The 19,737-nt window shown below is 44.5% G+C and overlaps 1 protein-coding gene across 6 annotated transcripts in view; it reads left to right on the top strand.

The window, feature by feature from the left end:
• Window positions 1-19,737, top strand: part of RECQL5 (RecQ like helicase 5) — a 68,708-nt gene that overhangs the window by 1,927 nt on the left and 47,044 nt on the right. For 5 of the 6 annotated variants that reach the window (XM_089771934.1, XM_075903662.2, XM_075903659.2 and 2 more), the window contains 6 exons: window positions 72-193; window positions 1,967-2,485; window positions 4,334-4,439; window positions 4,947-5,058; window positions 8,075-8,237; window positions 9,527-9,609. In XM_089771934.1, the coding sequence (XP_089628060.1) occupies window positions 72-193; window positions 1,967-2,485; window positions 4,334-4,439; window positions 4,947-5,058; window positions 8,075-8,237; window positions 9,527-9,609 (1,105 nt within the window). The remainder of the gene's footprint in view (window positions 1-71; window positions 194-1,966; window positions 2,486-4,333; window positions 4,440-4,946; window positions 5,059-8,074; window positions 8,238-9,526; window positions 9,610-19,737) is intronic. The other variant, XM_075903664.2, reaches the window with a different exon arrangement.

The following is a 19,737-nucleotide window of genomic DNA, read 5'->3' as shown; positions in this document are numbered from 1 at the left end:
AGTCCTCCAGAGCAAAATTTAGATGAATTGCCAGTTTAGTAGCGTTTAGCTTTGTTTTGTTGTCTTTGCAGGTGAAAATGATGTCTTTGTATGCATGCCCACAGGGGCAGGGAAATCCCTGTGCTACCAGCTTCCTGCAGTTCTGGCAGTGGGCATTACCATTGTCATTTCACCTCTGATTGCACTGATTCAGGTAACCATCTCCTGTTAACTGCGGAAAAGCAATCAATGAAGGGAAGATGGAGAGACTGTGTGGAGACACAATTGAGTCTAATCCCTTCCCCCACTGCCAACCTGTGATTCCAGTTTGCCCCTTTATTTTCACTGACATAGGTTTGGATTTTGATACTGTGAACGGAAAAGACTACTGCTGCTAACTGCCTTGACAGTAGAATTTTTCCAATTAATCCTAGTTGAAAGTATCCTAGCTTGTCAGGTCTTTATCCAAATCTAACACCCTAAAGGTGGGAATAAGAGGATTTTAACTACATTAGCTGCTGTGGGAATTCAGTTTTAACCTTTAACAGGTGATTTAAATTATCACTTTTTTTCTCTGTTTGCCTCCATTGCCTGCCAAAGATGTGCTTTCTGGAGGCAGCAGTGTCAACATCTAAAATGAATTAAATTGGACCATTCCTGAGAAAAGAACTACTATTTTATCTATTTCTGTAGTAAAAACCTTTGGGCGATAATCATTTTTTCCTTATAATAAATATTTTTGCTCAGTATCTACCTTCCTTTCTCTCATTCTTCCCAATTCTATCCTGGAGAGAGGAAGCTTCAGGCAGTACCACTTCTTGAACTCTTAAGGCTTCAGGGCAATTACATGTGGACATTTGGTCTTTTCTGGTGCTTTGTCACCCAGCTGTGAACAGTGAGCTTCCCTGAGTATAGCTGCTGTTTTACTTGGACTTTTGTAAGGCATTTGACTTAATATCACACAACAGTGTGATGAGCATGTACTTTGACACTGTCTTGTGGTATTTTTTAGAAGGGATCAGGAACTAGTTAAGTGATTGACAACTATTTTTTGAGATCAATGAGGAATTCCCATCAAATGGGGTTGTTACTAGTGACTTACCACAGGGATTAGAGCTATGTTGTGACACTTCAATATTCTTGTTCGTTATTTGAAAATAAATATATAGTTTTTGGATAACATAGCGATTGACAGAATGGTAAATAATTATGAGTTGGAGCAACTTGGTATACTAGACCCATTCAAACAAAATGCATTTTGATTCTCCCAAATGCAACTTTACACATTCAGGAACAATTAATGCAGGCCATAACTACAGAGTGGAGGACTGTATCCTGGAAAGGAGTGACCCTGCGCATGAATTGGGAGTCTGTGGACAAGCAACTCAACATGAGCTGCCAGTGTGATTCTGTGGCCAAAAGAATTGATACAATCCTGAGCTATAAAAATGGAGTAGAGAGGTGCCCTTACTTTTGTAGGGTCATTGTGAAACTGATACTGGAATGCTGCATGCTGTTTTTTAAAGAAAGCCCCCCAAAATTATTTGAGGGCAGGAGAAAAGGCAGTTTTTGGTGACAAAAGTTGGTAGTAGGGATGTAGCCTCAGTGTAGGGATCTGATGCTGATCATCCTGAAATAGTCTCATTGTCATTTCCAACATCTGAAAATGACTGGGTCCTTGCTGATAGCCTCAATGCTGATGAGAGAACCATTGTCTCCTATAAATAATAATGGCCACCTAAAGATATGGATGGATGATCAAGCCAAGCAGTTTTGTTAGCTGCTGCAGATAAGCCTGTCTTAAAAGACTCTAGTACTTTTGCTTGAAGACAGTTGGAGCTGAGGCTATACAGAAGTTGAGAGGGGTGAACAGGGTTTGGAAACTATAGGTTTAGAGGTGAATCTTGGTTATTGTGTGTATTTCTGCAGTAGCTTTCTTGGTAAACACAGCTTTCTTTAATGCCATTTGCTTCTTCTTTAATTACAGGACCAAGTGGATCATTTGTTGGCACTGAAGGTCAAAGTCTGTTCTCTGAGCTCCAAGCTTTCTACTCAGGAAAGGAAGCCCATCCTGGCTGACTTGGCAAGTGAGAAGCCCCGGGTGAAGCTCCTGTATATTACGCCAGAAATGGCAGCTGCCTCCTCCTTCCAGCCCACCCTGAACTCCCTGGTGTCTCGAAACATCTTGTCCTACCTAATAATTGATGAGGCTCACTGTGTCTCCCAGTGGGGACATGATTTCCGACCCGACTACCTGCGGCTGGGCATCTTACGCTCTCGCATACCCAACACACCGTGTGTCGCCCTGACTGCCACAGCCACCAAGCAGGTTCAGGATGACATAGTGGTGTCACTTAAGCTAAAGCAGCCTGTTGCCACCTTTAAGACTCCTTGCTTCAGATCTAACCTGTTCTATGATGTGCAGTTTAAGGAGTTGTTGACTGATCCCTATGTGAATCTGAAGGATTTCTGTCTGAAGGCACTTGAAGAGAAGAATGCCCAAGGGGTAAGTTTAATTCTCAGAAGCTACTTTCAAGGACAGAATGGTAAATGGAACCGAACTATCCTAAATGTTGTGGTATCAGGTTGATAATAATGGGTCTGCATGGGGAAGGGAGAGGTCCCTGTAAAAAACATGCTCAGATACTTTTTCAGAAACTTCTAAATCTCTGAAATACTTGGCATCCTTCCAGATATTGACTTCACCTTAATGACAGGGTGTCAAACTCCTCTGTCTTTGGAGAGTGACACTCACAGTTGCTGCCCTCTTCCTCCAATCCTTCACCAAGCCTAAGTGAATGGGGACTAATGGGAGGGGAGTCCTGCAGGAAGTCAGGGGAAGAATCATGGCCTAAAAGTGGAAGGGTGGAGAGAAACAGTCACTCCACAGCTGCTACTGCCGTTGCCTCACGGGTTCTGTTTATGGTAAGGAATTGGACATTGCAGATGTGCTCCTGTCCCTCCCTACAAGCCTGATTGTTCAGAGAGTTACTGCAGGTCAGCATTTCAATACATATCTGATGGAGACACTCTCTGTGGGCTCCTCAAGTCCTGCATCTTCCTCTTCACACTGGAATCCCATTGCTGCTTCTGCAGCTGAGGTTTGTTTTGGAGGAAAGGGCACAATTTGTGTCTCAGAAAGCTTTGTTCACCGTAATACTTTGAATCTTCAATTGAGGTGGTTTGATTGTTTCAAGAAACTACATCTGAAGATCTCCCTGGCTTTCGCGGATGAGAGAACCACATCCCTTCTGCTGTCTGCTAGCCCCCAGTTTCTTTGATGCGTACATCACCTTCCTTATCTCTGAAAACCTGACAAGGAAGCCGCATCATAGACCTTCTAGACCTCAAAGTGGTATCTCCATAAAGGTGTTTATTTAGACAAATCCTTGAAAACCATAGGTTGAAACCACACAGCTTCACCCTCCATAGTCACCAGTGTTGGTTGCTTGTTATGCCGTGATTTCAGAAATCTTCCTTTTAGTATTTAAAACCCTAAATAACTGAGGGCCGGTCTACCCAAGGATCTGCTCCCCTACCCTGTTGTGGTGTGGCTGGAACTGCTGTCTGAAGTCTGGTAAAGCTCTGGAGGGTGTAGCATTCAAGAATGTTCTCACTGCTTATTGGGTCCAATCCTGCAACATACCCTCCATTCCCTACAGAAGTCAGTGAGAGTTGGCTGTGCTTATCAGTTCACAGGATCAGGCCCACTGTGCCAAAGATCATTCTGGTGAGCCTTCACATGTCCCTGTTGTTTCAGCATATGCTTATTTCCTTTATGGTTAAGAGGCCTGGGTGGGGGCTTGGTGTGGGTTCTGTGTCCGCTCTAATCATCTTGGGTCTTGCTGGTTTTTATTTAATTTAGTGAGCTGTTCTTATAGCCAGTTAAAACAAAGGTGCCTTTACATATGGGCCACTCTAAATACCTTTACACTTCTAACAATATATATGTAACTTTTCTTTCTTAGCTGACTTTTTCTCCCATTTGACAGATGCACGGCTATAAGTTTAGTTTTGCTGTGCGTCTGTGGGGGAAAAGCTGAAAGAGGACGCATTGCACAATGGTTTGCGCACTAGCCTAGGATATAGAAGAAGTGGGATCAGTTCTCCCTCTGTGACTCTGGAACAGTCACTCTTCTGTGTGCCTCAGTTCTGCATGTGCAAAATGGGGATAATTGCACTGCTGTACCCCATTAGAGATTGTGTAGAGGTCAGACACTACAGTGATAGGCCATAGACGTCTCTAAGAGTCTCAAGTGTTTGTAGCCCTGTCCCATCAGTAGCAGTGGCTGTTAGCATTCTCTGAATTCCCCTGGACAGTGTGCTGGATTTTCTCTTCTCTGGCTCTGTGTAGGTATACGCTGGCTGTGGCATTGTGTACTGCAGGATGAGAGAGGTCTGTGAACAATTGGCTGTTGAGCTGAGCTACAGAGGAGTGAAAGCCAAGGCCTATCATGCAGGTACTGGAAGTCATGTCCACATTGTACAGCCCCTCACTCAGAGCTGCAGAATTTCACATTATCTAACAATCTAGGTCAGAGCTACCATAGGGAGCATCTCTCTCTCTGTGTGAGCCTGTAACTGCTGAGATTTGGCCAGGAGCTCAAGCTGACAGGCACCAGAGATAGGTGGGGTAGGGTCCAATGGTGTTCCTTTGGTTCTAGAACTCAGTTTCCTCTGCTGATCCACCAGACCTGGAAAATATTGCTCTCTAAGACATAGTTCCAGGCCTTTCTATTCAGGCTTTTGCCTGAGAGGGAACTGAATTTTCCCGTTTGGAGCGTGGGGAGTGCTGAATGTTTTTCTTTGATAATGAGCCAGTCCAAAGTACGGATTATTGTATTTGGCTTTGACCAGCATATTGTTATACATAGGGAGTGGGGAGAGATTGCTGGGATACTGAGGGGTGAAAGGGTATCTCCTCTTTCTCTCTGATGTCCCTGCTTTCTCTCCGTTTCCCTCCTCAGGGCTGAAGGCAGCAGAAAGAACTTCAATTCAGAATGAGTGGATGGAGGAGAAGGTCCCTGTTATTGTCGCTACCATCAGTTTTGGAATGGGAGTCGACAAAGCTAACGTCAGGTGTGTAGGAGCTTGAGCAGAGAGGGGGAAATGTCCTCCGTAGGGTCCCTTCCCATTTAGAACCTGATATGCTTCTCTAGCCCTTTCTGCGAAGAAACCATATTGCCACAAGGGGGAGTAGAGATGGGAGGGATTCATATTCAAACTTCATAAATGTGTGAGAAGGATTTCAATTTAGAAGCCGTGGAGAGCAGAAAGGTTGGGCTTTTACTTGTTACGGGATACCAGTGTTAAACACAGATCGTTGAAGGGTCTGGCTTGAGGGGACCTGCTACAAACAAAGAAAGTGCACTCTCCTTTGCTGCTCTCAGAGGTCTAAAGGGGCCTGACAGTTGCTTTGGCAAGATTAGGTTTTGATTTTCTTGTTCTGCTAGAGTTTGTTAGAAAGCAGGAAACAAGCATCAAATAAAAAAAACCACCCTTTCTTAGTTGCTTTTTAGAACTGTGGTTAATACCTGATCAACTCAAACTGCTGACAGACACTTTGAAGAAAATCTGTCTTTGTGAAAGATTCAGTACACCTGACTCTTCAGTTAAGGGACAAGAGAGCTCAAATTCTTTAGTCTATCAAAAATGGGGCAGACAAAAATTGATATTCCTGATATTTTTTAAGGTAAAGAACAAACAAAGAGAGAAATCCTTTCAGGCCTTCTTTATGCATCATAATATCTGGTTTGGGTTGTAGTTTTTTTTATGTAGGGGGACACATGCAAAACATGCCTGTTTGCAAGTCTCCAGGAAATGCAGAAGAATGCCATCTCTTCTTGCATTTATGCTTGAGCATGTTGTGGGGCAATACCATTGTTAGAGTAAGGATGAGACTCGTTGTTTAACAGCTGATTCTCCTGAAATCCTTGAGCATAATAGCATTAATGAAATAAATGGAAGATTAAATTCTCGGTCAGCAGCAGCATTACAGTAGCCTGATCATGCTGTTCACGCGGTCTTAAACAGTTGGGAAGTGAGCATGATCAAAGAAAAACAAGCATCGCCTCAATGGTAGCCTGATCAAACAGTCTGCTGACCATCAGCAAAATCAGCCATGACAGAGAGTTCTAGTCTAAGGACTTATTTGAGGTTGACACTGAATCTGTTATTGCTCCAAACAGCAACTGGTGTTTGTGAAGAAAAATAAACACAGAAAACACATTTCATCTTTCTACAATAATTCATTCAGTCTAGAGACACTGAAAGAGTCTGGCCGCTCTTACTACATTTATAATGCAGAGGCGCAGTGGTCCTGGACCTGTCGCGTTGGGTCCAGCAGCCCTTGTTTGCGGCAGGCTGCTTGGTGGGAAAGCCCCTGTCTGCAGAGGGGCCCAGCTGCCAGAGCAGCCTCCCCTGTCCTGCCCTACTGCCTCTGACAGAGACAGTGAGGGGAGGGGGCAGGCTGCACCGTGGAGACAGTGCTGGGGGAGCTGGTTTTTAAGGTGAGTACTCCACTCGACTACTCGCCTACGTCCCTAATCCCTAACACAGTGAAGAGCAGCGTGGGAGCATGCATGAATGACAAAATACATAAAACAGCACATTTAGTCATTCCGTGTTGCTCGTAAAGGAAAAGCTGCCCATAACATACTTACAGTAGAACCCCAATGGCGCTTGCGAGCTCCTGGTAGAGCATTAGGTTTGTAGTGCAGATGTGACTATTTCCTGACTTTCAGTGGTTTAAGTTTAGATGGATTTGACGTTCCAGAACGTCAGTGGTTCTGCTGATCAACCCTAGCCCTGCAGAAGGAAAGTTTGTAGCCTGTGAATTGTACACAGGTTTTCAGCTATAGGATCATGCCTGGGAAGTGCTGGAGGAGGCTCTGGAAAGAGAATGGAAGGAGGGTTGAGATGGTCTCTTTGCTTCAGCTGTAGTCACGCTGTCTGCAGCTTGAATATTGCTGTTGCTGGATATGACATATTTGAGGTGCTCATAAACATTCAAGCAAGGAGGTTTTTTTTATATTCTGTTGCCTCCTGACTGTTCCTGGATATGAGAGAATGTTTTGGTTTAAGTGGAGAAATTCAGTTACTTGATTCTTGCAGTCTCTCCCTTCATACATCTGCAGCACATGAACTTCTGGAGTATGGGTTTTAGCACAGTCTGATCCTTTGTTTATTGGCAGCACCTCACTGGAGCATAAACTGCTCTGGGATGTGGCAGGTAGAGAACACAACTAGCAGTGAATGTTCTAGCATTTGTAGATTTCAGTCAGCCATGCAATGGTATTTGGAATGCAGTTTTTGTGTGTGTTTTAATGGTGTTTTAGTAATGATCCAGGGTTAGAGCCCTGTGTGGATACAAAATTTGTATCCACATCTGTAAAAATGAGCTGCAGATATCTGCATTCACATCCACAAATGCAGATACTCAGGGATTTGAAGGGCTCTGTCTGTGGTAGCATATTATGATTGGGAGAGAGGCCTACGTGTGCAGCTGAACTTTCAGCTAGATTCCGTATGCATAACTTGTAAGCAAAGAAGTTTCTAACAGACGTTTAAGCAAGGAAAATGCTTTGGGCCTTGGCAAAGTTCTATGGCCTATGTTGTAAGACGGTCAAACTAGATTCCAAGGGTCCCTTCTGTCCTCGGAATCTATAAATAGTACTATTATAACACAGGTAGCAATTCCTTAAGGTAAATAAAGCACACTAATAACATGCATAACTCTGTAGTAAAAGAACCCAAGCTCATGGATATCAGTACTGGTTTTGCCTCACTTCATAGCTATATATCTTCATGCATTTGTAGTATATATACACCATGTTTATTCTCCATTTGCTTTGGGTGTGCCCCACCAACATATTGTTCAAAGATATGCTCGGCTGTTGTAGCTTCCCTTGGTGCCTCTTGCTGCTTTAAGAATGTCCAGTTAAGAATCCCTTGCTCCGTTTCTCTCCTAGGACCTTGCTTTACTTATGCTGCTCTGTTTCTGCTTTATTGTTGGCCTCAACAGAGAACATCTCTGTGTTTAAAGTGACTGGAAAAGACTTCAACATTGTGCTTCCCATTCTCTTATCCCATGCAGATTTGTTGCCCATTGGAATATTGCAAAATCAATGGCTGGATATTACCAGGAGTCTGGAAGGGCTGGAAGAGATGGAAAGAAGTCCTTTTGCCGTCTCTATTACTCTAGGAATGATCGGGATCAAGTCTCCTTCCTGATCAAGAAGGAGCTCTCTAAACTCCAGGTAGGAACTGTAGAAGAGCTTTCTGCTGCTCTGCTAATACTAGATTTGCACTTTGTCTGTGTCACAGCCATGGCTTCTTGTTAGCATTGCCTGCCACATAATACATGACACTATAGATGCTCCCTGCCTCAGCTCATAACTTATGGCAGCTGTTTTGCAGCAGGGCAGTCTATGCTGCAAGCTTAACATCCATTTTTACACAGGAAAATAATCAACTTAGAATTTGGTTTTCTGTGCTTTTAAAGAAGCAAGTGCTTGAAGCCAAGGCCCTAACTTGGTTCAGGGCTTGCACTGAAGAGCAATTTCTCTATCCAGATCTCCCCTCCAGGTACTCTCTTGGAGAGGAAGCAGATGAGCCGTCTTAACTGACCTGGTGGCTTCTGATTGGACAGGGTCTGTTCCTAGCCTTTCTGTACCACTGGAGGACTAATTCTTTTTGGTAGCCTGGACTGAATTGGTTTTCCTCAAGCAAGGGCTGTCAGTGATCTAATAACTGCAGCAAGATGTAGAGCAGGCCAGATATGATACGCTCCTTCGCATTCTAGTTCAGGGCTCTCAACCTTTCCAAACTATCATATCTTGCGTAACAACAAGTTTCATCTCACTTAAAAATACTTGCTTACAAAATCAGACGTAAAAATACCAAAGTGTCACAGCCCTGATATATGAGAAATATTTGAGAAATGGCTTTCTCATTTTCATCATATAATATTAAAATAAATCAATTGGAATATAAATAGTATACTTACAGTTCAGTGCAGAATAAACAAGTCATTGTCTGCATGAAATTTTAGTTTGTATGGTTTCAATAGTGCTTTTTATGTAGCGTGTTTTAAAACTAGTCAGATCTCTAGATGAGTAGACATATCCCCGAATCACCTTAGCATACCCCCAGAGGTATACATACTCCTGGTTGAAAAACCACTGGTCTAGTTAGCCCTTCATTCATGCTTATATCGTACTGTCCTGAGAGAGAATAGAGTTTCCCCAGATCTGGCCACATTTCTTCACTAGGACTGGTGATAGAGGCATTGGGCTTGGATCTGGCCACAGCAGTGTTGGAATTCAGAGTGGAAGAGGTAGAAGTGCTGAGGAAGGGATGGCTGGTGCATTCTGCAGATCTGTCAGGGAGTATGGAGACGTGGCTAAGGAGGTTGCTCTTGGCCACTATACTACCATGAAGTGGTGAAGTGGCACTTAGATCTGGTTGCAGTGATGTTCTGGAAAGATGCTGCATCCATCCATAGCTACATCAAAGGTGGCTTTTAAGTATTCTTTCTTACTTGCAGGAGAAAAGAGGCACCTTGAAAGAATCTGATAAAGCTACGCTGTCGTCCTTTGATGCTATGGTGAACTTCTGTGAAGCGCTGGGGTAAGAGTGTTTCATATATACATTGATGGGGAAAGAACAGGTGGTGACTTAATCTACTCTTCCTCACACCATTACTATCAGTGTTTTCTGTAGTAATGTGACTGTGGAAAAACTTAAATTACTAGACCTTGGAGTTGTAGTGGAAAATGTGAACTGAATGTAACAGATGCAGTGTTGTTTACAGACCTAGGAAAACTGTCAGAAATAGTCATTTGAACTTCCTGCTTTTATTTTAATTGGTTGCTACTCCTGAAAGACAGGGTGGTAGGTTAGGTGGGCCATTGGTTTGTTGCAGGGGGTCCATTCTTATGTTATGGTCATAAAACCCATAATTTGCCTCCCTGTTTTCCTGGGCACTGAAATACACCACTGTCTCCTGTTTAAAAACTCTGATTTCCTCTATGACCACTTCCGTGAGGCTGTTATTTACTGCCAATAGAGAAATTTGCAGCATGTTAAAAGTCAGAGCACAACAAAATAACTGGACTGTGATATTAAAATAAGTAGCCAAAAGTTGTATTTGCATATTTAAAACACTTTTAAGTGTATTTGAAACTACTCTGGAATTCCTAACCCTGCATTGCAGAAACCAGGAGCCCTTGCATTAGATTGCATTTGACACACCTACTCTGGGTCCGAGTCACATTGCCTTTGAGACGGCCCAGTTCAATGGCTTATGTAACCATATGCGGTACCATCTCGCCTTCATTCAGTGCATCTCATCTTTCTTTGTTTCCTGCCCATTGTCATCAAGACCTCAGAGTTTGAAAGTTGAACCTAGCATTGTATATTGATGATTTGCTTATCGGAAGGAGCTTCTGTATGACCATGAGACCCTCCCATGCGGAATTGTCATGCAGCATCAGCATTTTTCTGCTGAAGAAACCAAAGGGAATGGGCAGTGTTTCTTTGTGCAGCTTTTGCTATTTTCAGACTCACATTGGAGCCTTTAGTTGTCTATCTTTGACTTTTTCTTTGCCACATCATCTCCCCTGTAAATAAATGCATAATCTAAAGCACAGTGTTTTGGTGTAGAAGCATTTAGCTTTAATGTTTGTGTCTGACTCAGAGAGGCTCCCTGCTGCAAGTTGCTAAAAAAAAATTCCCTAATTCTTGTTATCCTCAACAGGAGTTTATGGTGCTCAGCGCCTTTCAGGATCAGACCTATAGCATGGACACGCCCAAGTTGGGGAACCTAAATGCAGCCTTGTAACCACTACACACGTTACAAATAGAGTACTATAACTCTGAGAAGGCTGTAATTGTAACAAATTACTATGTGACACTAGCCTGAGACAGCAAGACCTTAATTTTGCCAATAAGAGAGCAATGTATGTTTACAACCTGGGAAATGAATATCTTCTCTCCCACATACTGCCTTGAATTCATTTTCATTGTGCAGCTCTGTCCAGGGTGGTTTTGCCAAGATTCATGTGGAAATAGGAATATTTATTTTCTCACTGCTGGAGCCCTGACAAGGGTGTTGCTTTCAGTCATGCTTTGAATCGGATATTCTGAAGGATTTTTATTATTTGTCCTGAGGTATGGCCCAAATATTAGAATAATTGGCATGACCTTGCAACAATGCTTGATAGGTTGCAGTTAGGGTGACTCCACTGGATGCCTGCTGTGAGACACCATGCTCTAATATTTTGGACAGTTTATACAGCTAAGTCAATCTCTAGCTGCTGACACATGCCTTTAGTCTAGGGCCTTGGTATCCAACATGGTAGCGACTAGACACATTGGCTACAGTATTTGGCCAGTTGAGTGTGGCTAGTTGGCTTGCCAATGTGGCTATTTGGCTGGTTGAGTTTGGCTAGTTGAATGTGGCTATTTGGCTAGTTGAGTGTGGCTTCAGAACTGGTTGGACACCACAGGGGAGAAAGGGAAAGAGAGATGTTAATTTTCATGCATGCAAGATATTTTAGGTTATTTTGTAACCAGAGCAGACGAATGATTGCACCAGCCTCCTTTAATGAGAGCTTTTTACATAGAAGGGTTGAGAGGAGCTTTTAATCTGGAGACTATTTCTTCATCTGCACGTGTGGCAAAAAAGAGGTACCATTGCCTTGGTGGGATTACTTGAGGGTCTCTCCCATCTTCACACTGGCAGGTGGTCATTTACAAATACTTAATCTCATAGTTTTCCTTGTCAGGGAAAAGTTCAGACAAGCAAATACCTTGACTGTAAGGTTTGGCTGGTCATGTGGTGCTGAATTCAGATTGCATTGTGTGTTGAGATTGCTCCTGAAAGGGAGGCCCTCATGCTGTTGTGCAATCAATTAGCAATCTTATGTGTGGGCTGTCAGCTTGTGAGTGCCTCAAATCTGTGTGTGAAGAAATCATTGCAGAAGAAGGATAAAGGATGAAGCTTCCCTTTAATCTGATCAAGTAGTTCATGGATGGGATGATTCTTGCCTGTTAGCGGTGTTCTTGAAATGCCCCACTCTTGTTCTTGCTGTTTATATGCAACTTGATTTGCGCTTGGGAGCAGAGTAGCAGCCAAAGATGGCAGCAAACAGGAGGAGGGCAATGAAGACTATGCAGAATGACCCAATCACCACAAGGCCCCCAAGAGCCCACTTATCTGTCAGAATGCAACTCTTCAAGTCTTCCAAAACTGATGAAGCTGCTTGCATTGAGGACGACATGCTGACCTGCCCCTGCTGGAATTAAAATGGGGAAACCAGATGAGTGTCTGATGCTTGTGTGCCTTCTCTATTTCCTCAACAGATACATGCACTCACACACCCTTTACAAACTTACTAGCGTTGTTCTTTTGAAAGGTGTAGCCTCTCTTCAGAAAAACAGATCCCATGAACATAAACACAATATAAAATACCAAAGAACCATCCAGCGACCAGTGCCATAGATCAGAGAAGAGAGAATATTCTGCCCTTAAAAAAAATTCTGTTCACAGATTAATTATTCCAGTAGCGGGATCTTATTTTACTAATATTTTAGCAGTGTCGGCTAGTGCAGCTACAGTTATGGCTTTTTCAGAATCTTCAGTATAAGGATTGCATAGTCTGTGTGTAAAAGAACTATAATAAAAATAAATGACTGTAGCAAGTCTGTTGAAGCAGATCTTTACCAGGATAAATCGGGATAGCTCCACTGAAGTTAATGAGAGACTCAGATTTATATCAGTTGAGGGGTGTCTCTCTCTTAAAATAAAAAGTTAGGCTCTTACGTCGTGGGAGTACACCAGAAATGGAAGTAGGCTCTTGTTTCCCTATAAAAAAAGAAATATGTTCTGCAGCCATGTCGTCCAATGTTGGATTAAACCCTCTTGTTGTTTAATACAAAAAGATAAGGAATTAGACCAAGTTATCACCATGCAAACATTTCTCTTTCTGCAGGTGTAGTTATATAGAAAGTGTTAGTTTTAACATTGAATCCCCTAACTTTTTCCTGTTTTTGACTCAAACCTTTAACAATAGCACATGCTTGTGTGTGCCCCCACAGTGTCTCACTAGGGGTGTTAGACTGCAACAAAAATGTTTTCTTTTTATTGACAATTTAATCTGGAGGCTCACTAGCTCTACACACTTTGCTCTTTCAGTGCCATTTTGCTCGTTGCCTGGCTCACAACCGTACTGTTACACCACTGAATAAATGTCTAATATCTCTTGGCAAGAAGATGTAATGTTTCCCTGCTTTATACTCCACAGTGAGAAAAGAAAGGTTGAATAGATTTTAAATCCTTCCATCAGAGAGTGACTGCTGTGCTGACCTCAATTCTTAATATGAGGTCAAGGGAGACAACACTTCACTAACTTATTTCAGTCTACCTATTACCTGTATTGGTCACCTCCCCTTATTTTTTGTCCTTAATACTGCATGAAAGGAAAGAGATATTCTAGGCAGTGGAAAGGGCTGGGGGGAGGGCGCGCTGCACGCCTGGTTGTGCTGAGAGCAAGCTGCCCTCAGCCCTACCTCTTCCAGGAGTGTGGAGCCAAACCCCCCACCCCCCCCCGGGCGCGCGCGCACACACACACACACACCTCTTTCCTGGGGGGCCGTGGAAGCTGTCAGTTCTGCTGGAAAGGGATTAGAGAGTGTTAAGTTAATTTCACCCTCACAAAGCTGTTCCCAGGATTCAGCTTCAGTTGCTGCTTGTTACTTCTGCCCCAGCAGCCAAAGTTTTTTGACGATGCTTTGGTTTTGGAATCACAACAGATCATTGCAATAGGGACCTTTATAACTATGCAGTTAAACAAAAGACCTCTCTGGATAGTTCACCTCAAGAAGGCTGCATGCAGACTCTCTGGAACTGTCCCCTCTCCTTGTAAAATAGTGACACCAGCGATAGCATTGAAACAGGTCTCCTCCACGCCCAAGGGAAGAAATACAGTCTGGATAACCCAAAACTGCTCTTTCCTCTGAATGCAGCCTTGAACAAAGATGTTGTGGGAAGTTCCACTGTTACCTGAAGCTGCTGTGGATGTAGCATTTGTACCTTCCGCTGCTAGTGCCTTCTCTGCACGTCCTGCAGAAGATCCTGGCCTGCAAAGAGGACCCTCGTCTGAGTGCATGCGAAGTGCGGACTCTGTGGGAATTGCCTGTTGGTATTTTAGTAAATGATTAACAGTGGTGGCAGTGTTTTGTGTCTCCCATTCAGACGTTTCTGGAAGGGTGGTGAGGCTTATCTGTGGCTTGTCCAATTATGCAGTTCAGAGATTTAGTTTGCCCATGACTCAGCCACTTCTCAGCCTTATTTGTGTGTGTGTTTCAGTTGTAGTGGAAAGGAAATGTAGGTGTGAAGCTGAGTTGTATATGCATGCCCTTGGTATGATTTTGGCCATGGATGTCATCCCATCATGATGCAATGTCCTAATGTGATGCAGTGTTAACTCCAAAGGATATTTGTAAACATTTCAATGTCCTGAAGTTCATTCTTGTGTGATGTGAGACTGACATAGGAAACAATGCAGCAGGTAGCAACCCTTCTTCACTGTTATTCATTCCACTGATCTTTTTGCTGTATGGTGTCCACATGATACTGTGATTGAATCAAATGAATTGTCTTTCCTCCTCCGTCCTACTGCAGCTGAGGCAGAAATCTGGGGGGGAGGGGTGCTGGCCATGTGATTTCCCACTCTAGCCTGGGAAAGGGCTGGGACAACCCCCCACCACTCCAGGCGTGCCCCCCCCTACTCCCTCCCAACTCTTCCTCCGCCCTCTCCTTTCCTCTTCTCACCCTTGCTCTGCTGCTGCCCCCACCCCACTATGTCTTCCAATCGATGGGCCATAGGGGGCCAGTGCCGGCAGTGAGAGTCCAGCCTATCCACGCTCACCAGCAGTGTCAGGGGAAGGGAAGCAATGCGGCCCCAGCTCGCTCTGCTTTCTGGCCATGTCGCTCCACTTCCTGCCGATGCGTGCAGGGGGGAACCCTTCCTAGAGTAACGTAGTCAGAGGAGCAGAGCAAACTCGGGTTGGAGTGTGGGGGCTGGACCCCTGCTGTGCGCGCCAACCCCTCCTCTGCACTAGTTCTTCTGCCAGATGCTGGCTAGTCCCTTGCTCCTCCTGCCCATCGCATTTTGAGTGTGTGCTCTGTTGCCCCCCTACATGTTACCTCTGACGACAGGCATATATTCCAATAAAAAAAACCTTGCTCCTGCTTGAAAGGACCTGCTAGTTTCTATAGCTGCTGGGTCAGGTGCTAGCTCACAACCTCACTGTTGGTTGGGGGGTTCGGCTCCAATCTCTGATTTATGTACAGAAGTCAGCATCTTAAGCGCAGTTTAGAAACGAAGGGTGTGTCCACAATGCAATGAGGGGTGTGTCCTCTAAAGCAGAACCGCTATAGCACTTCAGCTCTGCCATGGTAGTGCCAAAGGGTGGGGGTGCTTCAGACCTCAGCAGAAGGTTTTTTTCCCTTTTACAGCCTTGCACAACCTAGTCAGTCTAATGGGTAAGTGAAGACCAGGCCATATTCCTCTCTTTAGCGGCATCTTAACCAATGCCATGTTTCCAATCAATATCTTCATCAATTTGTAACAGTCCAGATAGAACAGTCCCTTAGGGTATGTCTACACTACAGTGTATTTCGAAATACTTAATTCAAAATAAGTTATTTTGAAATAACACGTCTATACACAAAATGCATTTTGAAATAGTGTTTTGCTATTTTGAAATAGTGTGTCCACACTGAGTGGACACTGAATCGCATTTAAGGCCAGCCGGAACCAGGTCCAGCAGGACATCAGGTCAGGAGTTACTTTGTGTGGCTGCTGCCTGAGGCTATTTGAGGCCTGTGCTTAAAGGGACCCCCCCCCCCCTCCGGAGAGTTGGTTCTCTGCTTTCCCTGCTTGCTTGCCTACCTCGCTGAGGGACAGCAAAGCATTTTGTCTCTGCGTGCTCTGGTTGCCCTCACTCGGGACACCACAGCACTCTGCAACACCGAGCCAGAGCTGCCCCTGGGCACTCTGGTGCTTCTCGTGGATGCGTTGCTGCAAGCCTGGCTGCTCTGTCTGTAGGCTGCCATCCAGGAGGTCCATTGAGGGGCTGTCAGTATCCAAGAGGCCCTGCGGGAGAGCTTTCAGCCTAAGAAGCACTAAGAGCCTCCCTGGTCTGCCCCACTGGGGACTTGTGCTTCATTCCTCCCTCACGTCCTTCCACTTACCCCTCCCTACCCCTCCTTCCTGATGTGAAATAAAATACATGTATTTTCATGAACAGAAACTCTCTTTATTTAACAAAACGGGGAGGGGGGGGGTGAAATTCTGGTGAGACTGGGAAAAGGAGGCGGGAGAGGGTAGAAGAGATGGTGCGAGAGGGTAGGGGGAAACCAGGGAGGAGGGAGCTGGAAGGGGGAAGAAGGAGAGGGGAAGTTCAGGGTCTCGTCGGACCAACTTGATTTTCATGCAAACCTGCTTCTGGATTCGCATGTGTCCTTTGGTGACCAGGCTGGCAGCTATCCTGCCCTAGACAGCTGCATTCCTCCATCTAGTGTGGAGATCATGGACGTTGGGGGGCATTCCCCCCAAACCTGAATAAGATCCATGATCTCCATCCTGGACCAGGAAGGTGCCCGACTTCTCTGGGCCCTGGCAGGCTCCTGGAAGCTGGCAGTCTGCTCCTGGGGAGCGGTGGATGGCTGGCTGCCAGTGGCTGGCTGGCTTATGTTTTGGGGCCACTGGGTCAGGGGCAGTGACTGCTGGCTCTGGCCTGGCAGGCTTGGAGCTGGCACAGGCACTGTGGCCAGAGTCAACCCCTTTAAGGGCTCCGGGGAGGGGGGAGGGAGAGGAGTGTTCTTGGTTGAGGCCGGAGTGGCCACCAGGGCACCCTGGGAAGGCGGAAGGACCCTTATTTCGATATAAGTGTCTACACAGCACTTACTTGGAAATAGCTATTTCAAATTTGGCATTATTCCTCATGGAATGAGATTTACCAAATTCTAAATAAGCGCGCCGCTATTTCGAATTAATTTCAAAATAGCAGTTTGGCTGTGTAGATGCTAGTAAAGTTATTTCGCAATAACTTTGCTGTGTAGACCTATCCTTACAGAGTAAATGCACTGTGAGACAACTGTAATGAAATACTCTTTGTTGCTTTCTTAATTAACATGGAATGAGAAGATTACACAAGTAGAGGGCTCTAGGTGTGTGTTAGGGACGTAAAATCCCATTTAATCAATTAAACAATATGTTTAACTGGTTAACCAAATAAAGGGAGAGGGTGCAGGGGATCACTCCAGCCCAGCTGGGCTGGAAAGCGTGCACACACCCAGCCCACCCTCCACTGGGCTGGAGCGTGCCCTTCCCCCCTTCACTGCAGGTAGGGGCTGTTGGAGCCCAGCCTGAGCAGCTGCACCTGTGACACAAACACCCCAGCTGCTGGATGCCCGGGCCTGCCATGGACAGGGTCTGCTCTGGACGATAGTGGCAGGCAGGAAGCTGCTCTAGCCCCCACTGTTTAACCTTAATGAGTAAGCTTCACCCATTAAGGGTGAGGCTTATCAGTTAAACATTCGAGTGTGTGAATGTTTGTGTGATATATATATATATATATATATATATATATATATATATATATATATATATATATATATATATCTATCTCAACAGCGTTGCTCACCATCTGATACTGCTGACTGATCAAAAGTAACATTAACTGAAGTCAGTTTAACTCTCCAATGGGAGGGCTCATCGTGGTGAGGAGAATCTTTTATGTAAGATGTATAAATGACCACACCCTACTTTACCAAAATGAAAATTGCATAAAAAGAAAACTATTGTAGTTGCATCACAGAAGACTGAAGGAATTGTAGCTGCTATGTTGCACTTCCTACTTGCATGCTAACTCCAGCTGGTGCCTGTTTACACAAAAACTTCTGCGTTTGAAGTGAGTGATTCTCTGTCTATGCTTTCTGGACTTAAAAAAAAAATCCCCTCCTCCTTTCTGAGCAAGGAGTCACTCCACATCTAATACCGTGCAGGGCATATCTGCCTCTGGCTCCCAGCCACTTTATCTGTAGATTATTTTAAGCCAAGAGACTACAAGTATGTGTGGGGGGTGAACAAGAGGAGTCGGGGGCATTGGCCTAATGTTTATTAGGCAATCATAAACTTTACAAAATGTAGAAAGTTGAAGTAAGATTTGTGGTATCACCTGAAATGCTTTGTGTACTGGCACTTAAACCCCATCTAGCCTTATATTTAAGCATCGGTTGAATTTCAAACATGTGATTAATCCCACTAACTTTGACAGGACTGCTTCCATGCTTTAAAGAGTGGCTAGCTCACTCAGCATTTGCAGAACTGAACCCATAATAGTTGTCTCCTTTTGAGGGAAGAAAGTGTGTGTGGGGAGGGGGTGGGCGAGTGTGGCCATGCCACCTAAACTCCCCTCCCCCCGCTCTGAAAGACGATCTTGGTTTTAGGCTATCTTCAGCGAGTGTTTAAATTCTCTATTGCTCTTTTTCTGTCCCCCCTTTTTTAAATTCTCAATTGTTGCTAATTTGGGAACATGTGGTGAGGGAGATAAGGAAGGGGCCTTCTTCTTGCTGGTCTCAGTCTGTATTTTAACTGTTGGCCATTACTCTTCTGGCTATGCCTCTGTAGATAAGGGCTGGTAATTATAGGCTTGCTTGTAGCAGTCTAGTACCAGTATTCCTTGTCAGTCCAGGGTGAGCTTCCTTATGGCAACTTCCTCCTAGCGACAGCCACCATGGCTGCATTAGCACAGGCCAGCCCCATAATGGTGGAACTAGAGATGTAAAATCCAGTGTAATTAGTTAACCGGTTAATCATTAAGATTAACTGGATAACTGATTAAACAGGGGCAGGCAGCCCAGCTGCTTCCATCCCTGCACTAGGCTGTCCGCTTCCAGCCCACATGGGCTGGGAGTTGGCTGCCTGGCATGGGGCCTGTGGGGAGGGCTCTTAATGGTGATGCTTACAGGGTAACCAATTGTCTGTTCACATCCTTGGGGGAAAAACAAATAGTCCTGTAGCATCTTAGAGACTAACACAAGTACATGTATAGGATCATGCGCGTTCGTGGGCAAAAACCTACCTCCTCGCTTTTCATGGGATCCTGTTCATTTCCATAGCACTCATTATGCTCAGTGGGTGAGGCAATGTCTTCTGTTGGATGAAAATACCCTTTGGCTTGGGCGCAAACATTTTTTGCTGTGCGTTCACTCCATATCTGATGTATCAGCCCTTGTTCTCTAAGGGAAATATGCACAGGACCTTCAAAAGATGAGCTTGGGGACTTAAATTCATAATTCTGCTAGACACTAAAAATCATGATCTCAACACAAACACTGGTTGTATAGCCTACTGACCTTTTGTCTCATGACTGCAGAGATGTTAATGGCTCACATCTTATGCTTAACAACCTGTCTCACCTTGTGTTTCGTTGTTACATGCTAGTTACCTTTTCCAGACCTGAAGAAGAGCTCTGTGAAACTCAAAAGCCTGTCTCTTCCAACATCAAAAGTTGGTCCAGTAAAAAAATATTACCTTACCTGCCTTGTCTCTCTAATGTCTGTAAATGTTTAGAGATCCTCTATGGGAAGGTGCCCCAGACATATGAAAGTTATTATATTAAAGTAATACTATATTAGGGTTTAGCCATCCCAATTCCTTTGAAAAGTCATACAAATATTTGCTT

The sequence above is a fragment of the Pelodiscus sinensis genome, chromosome 20 (assembly GCF_052426305.1).
Source record: "Pelodiscus sinensis isolate ZL-2025 chromosome 20, ASM5242630v1, whole genome shotgun sequence".
Taxonomy (NCBI): Eukaryota; Metazoa; Chordata; order Testudines; family Trionychidae; genus Pelodiscus; species Pelodiscus sinensis.
Note: the sequence above shows the minus strand (reverse complement) of the source record. Positions and strands in the feature narration are given on the sequence as shown.